This window comes from Pterocles gutturalis, unplaced genomic scaffold, assembly GCF_000699245.1.
Source record: "Pterocles gutturalis isolate BGI_N339 unplaced genomic scaffold, ASM69924v1 scaffold39605, whole genome shotgun sequence".
NCBI classification, from domain to species: domain Eukaryota; kingdom Metazoa; phylum Chordata; class Aves; order Pterocliformes; family Pteroclidae; genus Pterocles; species Pterocles gutturalis.
In genome coordinates this window covers 3925-16977 of record NW_010142194.1, presented here as the reverse complement: position 1 = coordinate 16977, position 13053 = coordinate 3925, and the positions used below count along the sequence as shown (strand labels likewise).

Here is a 13053-nt window from a genome sequence, read left to right as displayed (position 1 = left end):
GGAAAGAGAGGAACAACTACCTTTATCGGTACATTGCATTTGCAATATTGTCCTGGAAACGGGAAACTCCTAGCCTGGCAAACTGTGAAGGGAATCAAGACAAGCAGAAGCCTAGCTACATCACTGCTGACCAAGAAAAATATTTGTAACTACAATCTAAAAACATACATTGGTTACCTGAATGTCACATCGGTGCAGTTTTTCTTTTGCGATTGCATTTGCACCTTAAACCTCTTTGATCTCTTTGATGAGCTTTGATCTCACTTATTTACCTCACTGCACGATTGATTTGTCTCCTCTTAGAATCAACAGTGAAACTGCAAGTATTCATCAGGGATTTTTTTTTCCATTTTTATATTGTTGTTTTTTATAAGCAAAAAGGACTTCTCTCTTGTCCAAGGCAAAGCTATACTTGGTCTCTCCAAGGAAACGAGTTAAATTGCCTTCTAGGATTCTACTTAGTCCACCATTTTCAAAAAGAAAGCAAAGCAGCAAAGCAAAGCAAACCTTCAATCAGAAGAATAGCTAGTTTTTTCATTCACCTCTGTGCAAAAAGGCACACTGACTACCCACGAAAGACAAAATCTCTAGCTACGCAACAGGCTTAGTGTCCGGAAAGGTATTACAAGCTTGCCGTTACAGCTCCATCCTACTTGCTTCAAGCTTAAATTTGATCCATTACATTTGTGAAGAGTGAAGTTCAGGCTCTGTGATTTATGCAAGTGGTTTCACCCTGACCCATTTTTTTTTAAGCCAATTTTTAATTATTATTTTCTTAGACAGGCTTTCCTCAGCTCCTTCATACTAAGTTCCATGTCCAACTCACTATTTTGAAAACTTTCTAGGATGCATGTTTTTATAAAGCATAGCTTGAGAAGCATATCAGGAAAGGGATATTAACGTGCAAGAAGGCAGCTCTGTCAGAGGTTGGGAATGCAGCTGCCTGGCCAAAACCTTCCACTGCAACAGGAACGGGTCAGAGAAAACCTCCTGGCTGCCAGGAACTCTGCATGCTGTTCCTCACCACTGTGATTCGGTCACAGCCTTTTCACTCAGCTTCTACTCCAAGCCTGAGGTCTGCTTATCCCCACTCCTGTTTCTTACACAGAGTCTACATCCTCCATGTTCAGAATCACTGCTGCAACAGAATTATCAGTCTGTCTACAAATGAATCGAACAGAGCTGACTGATGGAGAAAATATAAGAGTACGACCCAAACAGATTTCAATCGGACTGAAACCCTCTTCATGTGCAACGCCAAGCACCAAGTGGGTAGCTACCAGCATCACTCATGTCTGATGTGGTCCACGTCTGAACCAAGTGATCAGGCATGCAAGAGTGTGAGATCAGAAACCTGAAAGAAGATGGTGAGGCAGCTAAGAAACCAGGAATTCAGACGGAAGTAACTGACCTCATTTGAAGGTGTCTATTGCACCAAGCATCTTCTTTGGAGGGACAAGCAGATCCATGAAATCTAGCTACTTTTAAATGAAGCTAATGGATATTCCTGAAGAAATTAAAAGACTTCTTATAGTGCAGGTAAGCTTTATCATAAAAATTCATATGCCAAATTGCAAAAACCAAGCATGATCATGCAGAAATTAGACTGAGTGGGCAACACTGATTTTAGGTACCATGTTATTCAGAAAGCTGTGTTTTCAGCTGTACAAGGAAACAAACAACTAAAAAGAGGACTGTTTCCAATGTCTCTAACACCCACAAGAGCACTAAAAGCCTTTCAGTTACTTTGTTTGTTTTCTAAACCATGCAAGGCCAAGATGAACTGTATTACTGAATCATGAAATAGGGTCATCATCTATCTCCTCTCACCACAGCACACTCATGGCATGGTACACAGCTAATGGTTTAATTACAGAGCCTCAGGAAATGAGAAAGGCAATAAGGCAGACGATCACAGCAGGAACACATTAATGGCCTTTTTATCTTACAGAATAAATTTGTTTATCTGCTGTTTCAAATGCCCAATATGGCAATTAACTTTTCTGTTTGCAAACTGACACTAAAGCTTTGTGTTGCAGCCATAATTAGTTACCACCAGCACGGCACCATAGCAGTTTTGAATGCTGGAGTTTGCCTGAGCAGCCAGCTTCTGAGAAACTCAATCCCTTTTTTCAGGCCCCTTGCTTAACCAAGAGCCAACTTCTTAGGTCACATCGAATCTTTAAGCTTTTCCCAAGCTAAGGTTTCTGCATCAAACAGAAACTAGAAAGGGTATTTTACAAAATCACCATCTCGTATACCATTGCTACTGAAAAAGGCTACATAAAGAATTCAGAAATGCAGGAAGGGTGAAGCAAGTTGCAGACAGTATTTTCCTACTGCAGTGTCTAAAAACTCTTCCAGGATCAAAGCAACAACCACAGTTCGGATTAATAGCCATCATTTACCTTTGGAATGGAAGACTGAGAAAAAGTCATGGGAATATTCATGTTTTAAAAATATACTCTACAAATTGTTGAGTTGCTTGAAGGAGACAAATGCCCACATTATTCCTTTTTATTTGAGCTATGAATTTTCAGAAATTTTGAATTAATATGTTTCACCTTCAGACATAATATTTATATCCATTTTCTACCTTGGTAAGCAAGCAGAAAAAATAATTACATGCCATAAATTTATATAAAATTCAAATAAAAGTGTATTGTGTGAATAGCTATGCAGCATTACCATTTAATATGAGGCAGTTTATTTAAAACCCACTGCTATCCCAACCTAGACACACAGATTGCATTTTTAAAGCTTATTTCTCCTTAAAGTTATATAGTAAACCATATAGAGGTGCTTCATGCCATCTGAGGTACCTCTAAGCAGGAGTAATCCACATATTCTCTGAAGCCCAAATCCATTAAACAATTCTTTTTTGCTGCTTAGCTGCTTAACTTTGGTGGGTGGGCTTTTTGACACCTACAACTACAAACATATGAGTTTTACACATCACTGACCAAAAGGTAAGGAAACCACCACTAAAACTAATTTATTCACAGTGAATAATCTAAAATTTTGTATCACTACATAAGACTCACATATTTTAACTAATTAGTCCTTGTACAGAAGTACATTGTAGGAGCAGTACAGCCTAATAAAAGATAAGGGGAAAAGATAAGCAAAAATCAATGAAGAAATTATAATTTTAGATGTGTGCTGCATCAACAGTAACAAGCCAATCTCCACAAAACATTTGGATTTTAACATGCCCTTACTTAAACAGGCAACCTCATTTCTCGGCACAAGGTACTTCCACAGTTCATCCTACTTGTTCCTGATTAACATTTTTCAAACCATCCACCATCTGCTTTATCAGCTAGCACAGAAATAACATACATTTTCAACCTTTCAAATCCATTGCTAGTTTTTAACTTAAGCAAAAAACGTAGCAAACTTTGAAAGACCGCTTCACTATTTAAACAGTACCCACATGTTTTGTAGTACATATTATTTTGCATTCCTACTGTAATTTTGAACATCTGATTTCTTTTTTGCCTTATAATCCAATCCTGATTTGTTGAAGCTGAAATTCTAAAAGCACACCTCAAATATTCACTTTATTTTACAATTATAACCAGACTGTGGTGCACAACAGAGAGCTGATGCAAAGTTACAGTCTTCTGGCATACTTTCAACTGGAAGTAGCATTCTCTGCCTTTCCACCCCTTCCTAAACATATACACCAACATATTCCCACTTCAGGGCTTTAATTCTGGAATTACACTTCCATTCTCCATTAAAACCAACCAAGTAAACAGACTGCGGGAAACCTACAGAGAAGAAAGAAAAATAAAAATAAGAAAAAGGCAAGCAAGCTTAGCCAAGACCAGCCCCCTCATTCCATTCCTGTCCACTCAGCCACATGAATAATTTTGCAGGCAAAAAGAATGACCACACTACTTCTTAAACACTTAAATCTCATGTCAGATTATGACAACACTGAATTTGTAGTCCAAACCTAATCTGTTTTCATCCCAGTCAGCACTGCTCCTCAGCATGTCACAAATTATCTGCAGCTCAGTATCTGGGGATAAAAGCAATTCTTTCTAATAAACTCTTGGAACAGAGAGAGCGCAAAGCACACAAGAGTTAAGAACTGAAATTATTCTCTTATCTGTCATTGCATTTAAAGTGAAGTCACTAGATTCAACAGCTCCACCTCTGTTAGCAATCAGACCCGTATTACAGGGCATCCTGCCATCAGACATGCCACACACTAGTCACCGTACGTACTCCAGTGAAGAACCGGCTAACTGCAGTTTGCCCTTCAGATAAACACCAGCAGACAGAATTAACTTGGGCTAAATCCTGGGATTAGCTGATATACAGTCAGTGCTGGGGGCTGGGAGACAGACTGATAGTTAATATAAAAAAAAAAAAATATAAACCCCACACCCCAAAAAACCCCCAAACAAACAGACAATTGCCAGTCAGCAATAAAACCCAATAATGGTAGAAGTCAGGTATAGAACTGGAGAAACAGAACTTCCACCATTTGTGCAATACAGTCTGCTTCCTGTCATTCGCATCTTCCATTCCCATATTCCTACCACAGCTGCCAATGCTGAAGGCACAACGCCTCTTTCATTTCCACATGAAAACGCACGGAACGGGCTTCACACCAGCCCCAATAATTCTCCAAGTGGCAGCAGTAACCTACACAGAGCACACATTCCTACCAAATGCCAACATATGTTAAGAGATAAAAGCTAGTGTAAACGGCACTGTCCTGTCTTCACTTCTGTTCTCATTAATCATTGGTAAAGGAATAGGCAGAAATTTTTAAAAACCATGATTGTCTATACAGAACTTTGGAAGGGGTAACATTCAGGGAAATATATACCAAATAATTCAGTTTTTTGGCTTCTTCAAATTCTGCTTGAAGCAATATAAGCAGTAGTTTTATTTTATGATGTCTGAATAATCAATTTAACCAATATAAAAGATCTGCTGCTTTTAGCATTGACTCCAAAAGACCAAATTAATATTAAATATACATTCTCTTAAAATGCATGGGTCTGGAAAATATATCTGCGCCATCTGTAGACTGGAATGACAACAATGAGAACATGTTCGTTACTGAGAGCAGGGTGGAGCAGACATTCTTTGTTGGAACGTGAATAACACCCCAAAGACACGTTTAATACAGGCTTCTTTCCTAGGCATACATTGCAATCAGATATATGGCTATACTGTTTTTATAAGACAGACTTTCAGGGTTGTTATTATAAGAGATAAATGAAGGGAAATGGACACTTCCAGCTTGTAAAGCAGTGCTTTCTTTTCAAAGCATTGTTTGCATTTTTCAAATCATTCAAAGGGAAGGAAACCAAGTAGAAACTAAGAACAGCTCATTTGGAATTCAACCGGATTCTCTCCCCACTGTGGAATTTCAGCCCTGTACTGGGAGAAAGGTTGGATGGGGGAGGGAGTGAGGCTCAACAGCACCAGAGAAAGGCAAATGCTTGCGCACAGAAGCTGCTAGAAAGCTGCTCTCATCCTCAGCTGCTCTTACAGATCCAAGTGCTATAAATACCATCCCTACAGCTGGTGTTCTGGGAGAACAGCACGGCCAGCAGGCTTTGAACCAGCCAGGAGACAGTTGAACCACACAGTTCTACCCATCTGAAAAGCTGAACCAAAACCATTCCAAAACTTCCATCGTCAGCTGATTACCTGGAGATGTCCTGCTGCAGAAGATGCGTATCAGGTCTATGTATGTAGCTGGCTAAGCACTTGGAGTTGAGCTGAATTCCTTCCTCACGTGTTTTCCGCTTCAAATCAGATAAAACAATATCTCCTTTCACCCCCTGCTTTTTCTTGACTACATTTCCAAGAGCCAATGACCTTCTCCAAAGGCCATTTTGACCCTCAGACACATGCCGGCACCACATTAAGAGGCCATCATGCAGCACTGGAATCCAGGGGAGTCACTTCTGCCAGCCTCAATATCTCAAAGGATTCATGTAGAGAAAACAACCCATTCTTTAAGTAGCTCCCACTGACAACTGGGATTTTCTTTACTTCTACTTGCACACTGAAAGGTGGCATATTATTTAAGCATAAAAAAAAAAAAGATACTAAGAATAATCTCTAAAACCCTCCTTCTGTGTCAGTGGGCACTAATTCTGAAGGGGCAGCATTTCACGCTGTTTACTGCCCACTGACAGAAAACTTTTCTGGGTTCATAAGTAACATTATTTCTCTCTACTACAGTTCTGTACTAACTCCATAACAGTTTTTTTAAATGTAGTCCAACTGTATTTAACAGGAGCTAGAAGATCCTAGCCATCCCACGGTCTTGCTCCAGGCCCATGTACCTCCAACATTTAAAAATCACGAACTGTTCATCTTCTCCCACCTCCTCAAAGTCGTCTTCCAAAGAGATTTTTCTTCTTCTTTTTTTTTTCTTAACATTGTATAAAAATAACTTGAAGTGTTAATTCTGCACAATCATGAGAAAGGCTTTAGAAGGAAAACCAAGCACATAAAAAATTCCAGTATTTTTTTCCACTCAAAAAGAAGAATCCCCCTTTAGGATTAAGCTTCTTTGAAAGAGGTTACTACTTTTTAGAGCTCCATAACAATGAAAAAAAGCAAAATTTAACAATATCCCCTGCCAACGTATACCAATAAAGCACTGGCTGAATTACTGATGAGGCTGCCTTGCTCCATGAACCTTTCAATAGTTTTGACTTTTGTATTGCTTTTCAAATATCAGCAATGTATAGTACTATATTTCAAATCTCACTAATTCAGACAAATATACCAAAAATCAAAAGCCTTTTAAGTTAAGTCCTACAATGTTCTACCCATTTTTATTTTGCTCCAGAACAACTGCATAAAGCAGGATGTATCTTAAAAGAAAAAAAAAAAAAAGACCCAAACAGAAAAGGAACTTAAACTACATGTTTTTCTTTTTTTTTTTTTTTTTATTTAAATATTTAGGTTTAGTCCAGAGGCTTAGAAACCTCAGAGAGAAAAAAACCCAAACAACCATTACAAGAAAAAAATTTTTTTTTTCCTCAACCTCTATAAATCAACTTCAGAATGCCTTACAAAGTTTTTCAGATGCCAAGGATGCCTGCTTGAGAACCTAACCGCCATATGTCTACAGCAGCAGCTGTGACTATTGTTACTGGCAGATGGGACCGCTCCATTGTGCCTATTTACATCAAACATCCAATACCTTACGCTGTCCAACTCTACCAAGCCACAGAGACTATTAATGAGTTAAAATACAAACAGGTAATTTTCAGTCCTAACCTAAGGACTCAGTTGCACTCCTATCTTTCAAGCTAACCTAGACTGTGCAGGCACATTTCTACATGAATATGGTCAATGGCAAATCAGAATCTGCAACAATCGCAGATGAACTACGGTTTGAAAACTTTGGTTTACCCTGTCGCTGGCACCCACAAGATGCTAAAACCTATTTTCATACATCTAGCACACAAGTAACGTAATATCAATTACAGAGGACATATTCCAAGTAGGATACTTCCTTATTTCCCTGCTTCATTAGTTTAGTTTTCTACATATTCATTCATCTTTTAAAAAGAATAAGCTAGCTGGACTCTTTGCTAGCAATGAATATCTAAACGTTATCTTGTAGCTACTAGCTTGAACCTCTGCTTCATTTTAATTTGTTTTTACTTATGCATTATTTATTTACAGACAGGACTATCAAATCACTTCCACAAAAAAAAAAAAAACAACAAACAAACAACAACAACAACCCCACAGAAAAACCACAACTCTAGGGAAGTCTTCAGGCACAGAATAGTTTAGCTTTTCATTTCAGTATTCCAAGACAGCAGCTGCCAACTTTGTATTTGTTACATTTCAAAACATTATACAAGAAGGAGTACAAGAACTAGGGACACAACACTCTTAGATCTATAGCTCACCCTTCATCCCATGCATTATACAGCAGAATCTTCTTCCCACTCACCACTAAAACAGTAATTTATGGAGTGGACAGGCAACAAGTAATTAATACAGTGTGGCTAAGATGCCTTGGTGCAAATCATTCCAAAGAAAGTGAAAAAGCAGGAGTTAAAGATAAAACATATTCAATCAAAATTCAATCAAAATATGATCTAGAATTATTGATTTCAAAAAGCTACTTGGGAGTTTGACCTAGAGCACAATATACCACCTATCCATTAACCTAAAGAAAATATTAAAGCAGAGAGATCTTCAGATTTATCTAAAGACTGACAAAACTGAACAAAGTTATCTCAGAGGAAATGGCAAAAGTGTATTAGGGTTATTTCAGAAGTTTCAGTCTGTTTCAATATTAGGTGGAATTTTATCAATAAACCACCACCACAAAAAGCAACTTAACAGCCCACTGATGCCAAGTTTCAGTTGAAAATATTCTGCAATAAGCAGAATATGAAAAAAAACAATATATTTGGCAGTGTCAGGGTAACTGATAGTAAGGCCTGCTAACAGAGGGATCACCCTAGGGAATTAATTATCAATATGAAAAGTCCTTAGAGCCCACTAACTTCTCCCTTCTCTCACCAGGAACCCTGGCATGGCTGACTGCACCGTGGGCAATGCTACAAACGCAGCTGTACTGTGCCTAGTCCTGAGCGGGTATGTGCGCATCGAGACTTCCAGGCACACGTTCATGTCTACTGGTGACATCTGTACTATGGAAAATACTGAAGATATGCTCTTCAGAACACAACCCCAAATGAAAACAAAGTATTTAGGTCAATTGAATCCACCTGTATAGTGGGTGCTTCTAAAAACAAAGATCTTAAGATCTTAGATAAGTGATAATAATAATAAAAACAACTATAGTATTTTCTGAAATTAATCTCAGTTACTGTTTTTGTGAGGCTTTTTAATTAGTAATTTCATGGCAACATTGCCTCTTCTTCGGAAAGCAATTTGCAAATTAACTTAAGTAGTAGGATTTGGAGCTTCTAACTTCTCCTGTCTTTAAGAATTCCTCTGTTATCTTCTGTTCTCCTACCCTCACTTCTCCCATTTCCACTGAAGAACTTTTGGCAGTATCATTTAAATGGATACCATCTGCAATTAGATATGATCTGAGCAGCACAGGCCTGCTGCCAAAATACCAGCCCCTTAATGCACTCAGCACATGTGACTTCAGCTGGACTGAAGAATTTTGTTTTTGCAACATGTATTTTAAAAACATAAAGACTGACAATTCTTTAAGTGCAAGACAGTTTATTACTGCACATCAATACCTTTGCAACTATAAGGGGAAAAAAATTACTCGTCATCTTAGTTACTAGACCAAACTAAGAGACAATCCATGTTTCGAGTACTGATTTCAAAAGTCCTGTATTTTCCATCCTTCTGACATAAAAACAGAAGTCCCAGTTAGTCACAGTAAGTGCTCTTAACATTGTGGGTTAAAGACGTTTGTAAGAATTCTCTTTTTACTGAGATTCAGACATACACAGAACTATATTCAGCTACACTGTCATTTTTTAAACACTGGGAAACAGTAAAGATGGAGATCTATAGATCTTCATTAAAGGCCTCAAACTTCTATGAGGAAATGACACAAAAGCCACATAAGGTAACAAGTTAATCCTGTAAGACACCAAGTCCACAACAAAATTACACTTTTTTTGCTACTAATGCAAAGTTAAACTGTGTAACAAAACTGAGAACAAGCTTTCTAACCTAGGAGAATGTTCTGTTTTGGTGGCAAGCCCACCATGAAGTAACAGGCACTCCCAGAAGCTGTAACAGCCAAATTCACACAAAAACTGACAAATAAAAGCAGCATGTCAGGCAACAACCTCAGTGGCATCCCGACTTCAAGAATATACTTCATTATAGATGTCAGAAAACACTCCTTTTTTCATACATTCATTACAAAAACATAAGTGGAGTACACCTGTGATACACTTTTTTATCTCTCTCTCTATACTGTTTTCCTAGAATAATCCTCAGTACTTTACCTGTTTCACTATGACATAGTCTCTGCCTATATCAGCCTGATATAGGCTATATATATTGACAAAACTCAGACTTGGACAAAGTTTAAACTCAGGACCCACAAAGGATTTGTAGAATAGCCTGGCCAATAAATACATAAAGAACTGAAGTCCAAGTAACAGCCAAAACCCCTTCTGAGCTATCAGACGGCACACTGTCTCATCAATCCTGTTCATCATAATAGTCCATTAGACGTTAATTCCAAGATAAGGGAACTTTAACTCTCTTGGATGCTTAAAATAGTCACTACTCGACATATCACCAGCCTCTCAGATTTGCCTCTTGCAAACTTGGTCAGTGCACAAATGAAAAATAACTAACTTTCTCAGAAGCAAGATATCTAAGCCTTGATCATTTCACTGACACATTTGAAGGTATGAAGTAGGAACTCCATAGCCTTGAATTACTACCGAATTCCCTTTATTTTGAAATTGCTGCATCAGATACATTAATATCACTTTCTGTAGTCAGCTTTTAGCCAACAAGTTCAGACCTTAATAATGAGTTCAATAATGTAACTGTGAGGCTGGAAAGAATGAGGAATCATGAAAAAGAAAGAAATAGCAACAGTAGTTAGGCCCCCAAATCTAACATGCAGCCTAAAAGCATACCAGAAGAATTTCAGCTTGAAGTTCTGTGCGTCACGCAACTTCATCAAGAAGATTATTTGAAGAAAAGCTTTCTGCTCAGGTTTTCCCCACCAAACAATGCCTTTTTCATATCTTTTATTATATGAACTCTTCTGTTCAACAAGTAAAATTGCATTCTTCTATAGTTCTCCTCTGAGAGGGAAATACAGGGAAAAAATAGCCCACAGATTGGAAGAATGTATAACTATAGCAACTGATGATTCCTTCCCACATTCTGTAATGGCCCCTGATGACTTCAACCTGACCATCTGTCCTATCACCCATCTTGTATCAGAGCCATAGGACTCAAATAGAAGGCTACAGATTAGAGCATTTCCAGAGCACAAAATACAGCAAAAGCTGTAAAGAAATTTCCAACTAGATAAATCAAGTATAAATAAAGTATTTTTCTCCTTTGGAAAGCTGATGCAGTTTCTTGAGAATGTGTCTTTGTAGTGTAGCTCTAGCATTCAGAATCAGAACCAGTGTCTTTTGTCTACATCACATTTCAAACTTACAGATTTCCAGAGATTCACTGCTCATCCTTGTCATTGTACCACAAACAAGCTCCTTCCACAGGGTCCTGGAGTTAAAAAAATCTTAAGCATCTAAAATGCTCACTGTCATGTCATGACAGCAGCAAGAATATCTGTTACAGTGGCACCCAGTAGTGCTACTGTGGTCCAGAGCTTGGTGGCATTTGTTATGGAAGTGCCGTAGTTCTTCCATTCTACACTGGTTTGGTCTGAAAGTTGGCAGACAACATTGGGACAAGGACCTGTTTGCACATGAGATGACTTCTAAACATTTTTCCCTCCCTCATTTTAAATGGAAATTTTGAAATCCAGCCAAAGAAAAAGTATCTTCAGGCAATATCCCAATGTCTGAAGATAAGAACTTACTGCACTGAAAAGTAAGGTCTCTTCTGTGTGATACCTCTCTTCCAACGAAACCATAAACATTGTATATCATTTAAGCGACCATAAGCAGGATTCAAATTCCACTGCTGAAGGAGGCTGAACTACAACCTCAGCTAAAAAAAAGGGACGAGCCTGTATGAAACCTCCCTTGTATTAATAAGCATGAGTAAGTACTCAAGTAATCAGACAGCTAAATAACTCAGTGGAGTGTTACTTCCTACAGCTACAGACAAGATGACTCTAGTCGATTACCCAACAAAAACCACCATAAGAGCAGTCTATAGGTACAGCTATTAGTCTACACACGACCAAAAACACTGCAGCAAATGGTATCAATAAGTTAAGAAGCATGTAAAAAAACCCCTCAATCAATAAATGGTGTGCCCATATTCAGTTTCCCATAGAAGAGTCTTCTCCAGATTAGACCCACAATAACTATTTAAGCACCCTAAAACTTCTAATTGGTTAGGAAATAAATTAGCACTAGACCCAAGCAGGAGTCATACGGCAACAAACATCATGTGATGGTCTGCAACATACCCCTGTACCTGTCAGTCTATGTGATAGTCCCACACATGAAGTTAACAAAAAGGTTTTCACTTAGGTATTCTAATCTTTGTGTAGAATTCTCAGCTCACCACAAACAAACATAATAAACAAGTGCATCAAAATCAAAATACTCCTGATCCAGGCTTTCTAGTCAAATTTTGAGACAATCTAGTTCATAATGACAGCCTGGGAAGAGAAGATTCCCTAAAAGAGTAATTTGAGATGATACAATGTACACAGTACTCAGTTTAGTCTGACAAAAAGAAGAGGCTTAAGCAGAAAGGGAGAGGAGAGAGAAAGAATCCCTTACGAGATTAAAATAAACTTACTGGTGGAATTGCCTTGCATCTGGATGATACATTTGGATTCTTTGCTGGTTTCTCGGGAATTGAAGGGTCGGACCCGAACAGCCACCTTCACTGAAGCCCCCGACATTGTGGTTGCTTATAGTGCAGTTGAGAAATTGAAAGTGAAGGCGTCAAAGAGTATTTCAAATTATCCTTCTTGGTGTTTTCTAAAGAGAAAAACATAATTTAGTTATTTACAGCTATTGCATTCAAGATTTTGATAAAATTACGGAGGTTCAAAATTGTTTGATAACTTCAATTTCTGCTCTGCAATCACCTCCCCTCCACCACCACCCCAAAAGCTGACACTTGACAGAACTGGAAACACACTTAACAGCACCTGTACACTGTCTCCCTAGTCAAAAGTTTCCATCATCGGGAGGAGTTCTTTTGAAGTGTACAAACATACTTGTTTTCACTACTTGGTTTTCTTCCCAGAAAGTAGGGATGCCAATACCAAAATGAAGATCTGGTTGCAACATGTGTTAGGCTTAACCTAACAAAGATAATTTTAGCAGTAACGATACAGCTACTTAGATTTCAGCATGAGATAGCTGCCATACACTGTGTGTCCAGGTTCTGTAGCTGTCAACCCACGCTGCCACAATG

General features: G+C 38.3%; 1 protein-coding gene across 1 annotated transcript in view; it reads right to left on the bottom strand.

Moving 5' to 3' along the window:
- Window positions 1-12613, bottom strand: part of LOC104469688 (kinesin-like protein KIF1B) — a gene marked incomplete at its 3' end in the record, with an annotated part of 36187 nt that extends 23574 nt beyond the window's left edge. Inside the window, exon 1 of the mRNA XM_010084288.1 lies at window positions 12427-12613. Coding sequence (XP_010082590.1) covers window positions 12427-12532 — 106 coding nt within the window. The remainder of the gene's footprint in view (window positions 1-12426) is intronic.
- Window positions 12614-13053: the final 440 nt, after the last annotated feature.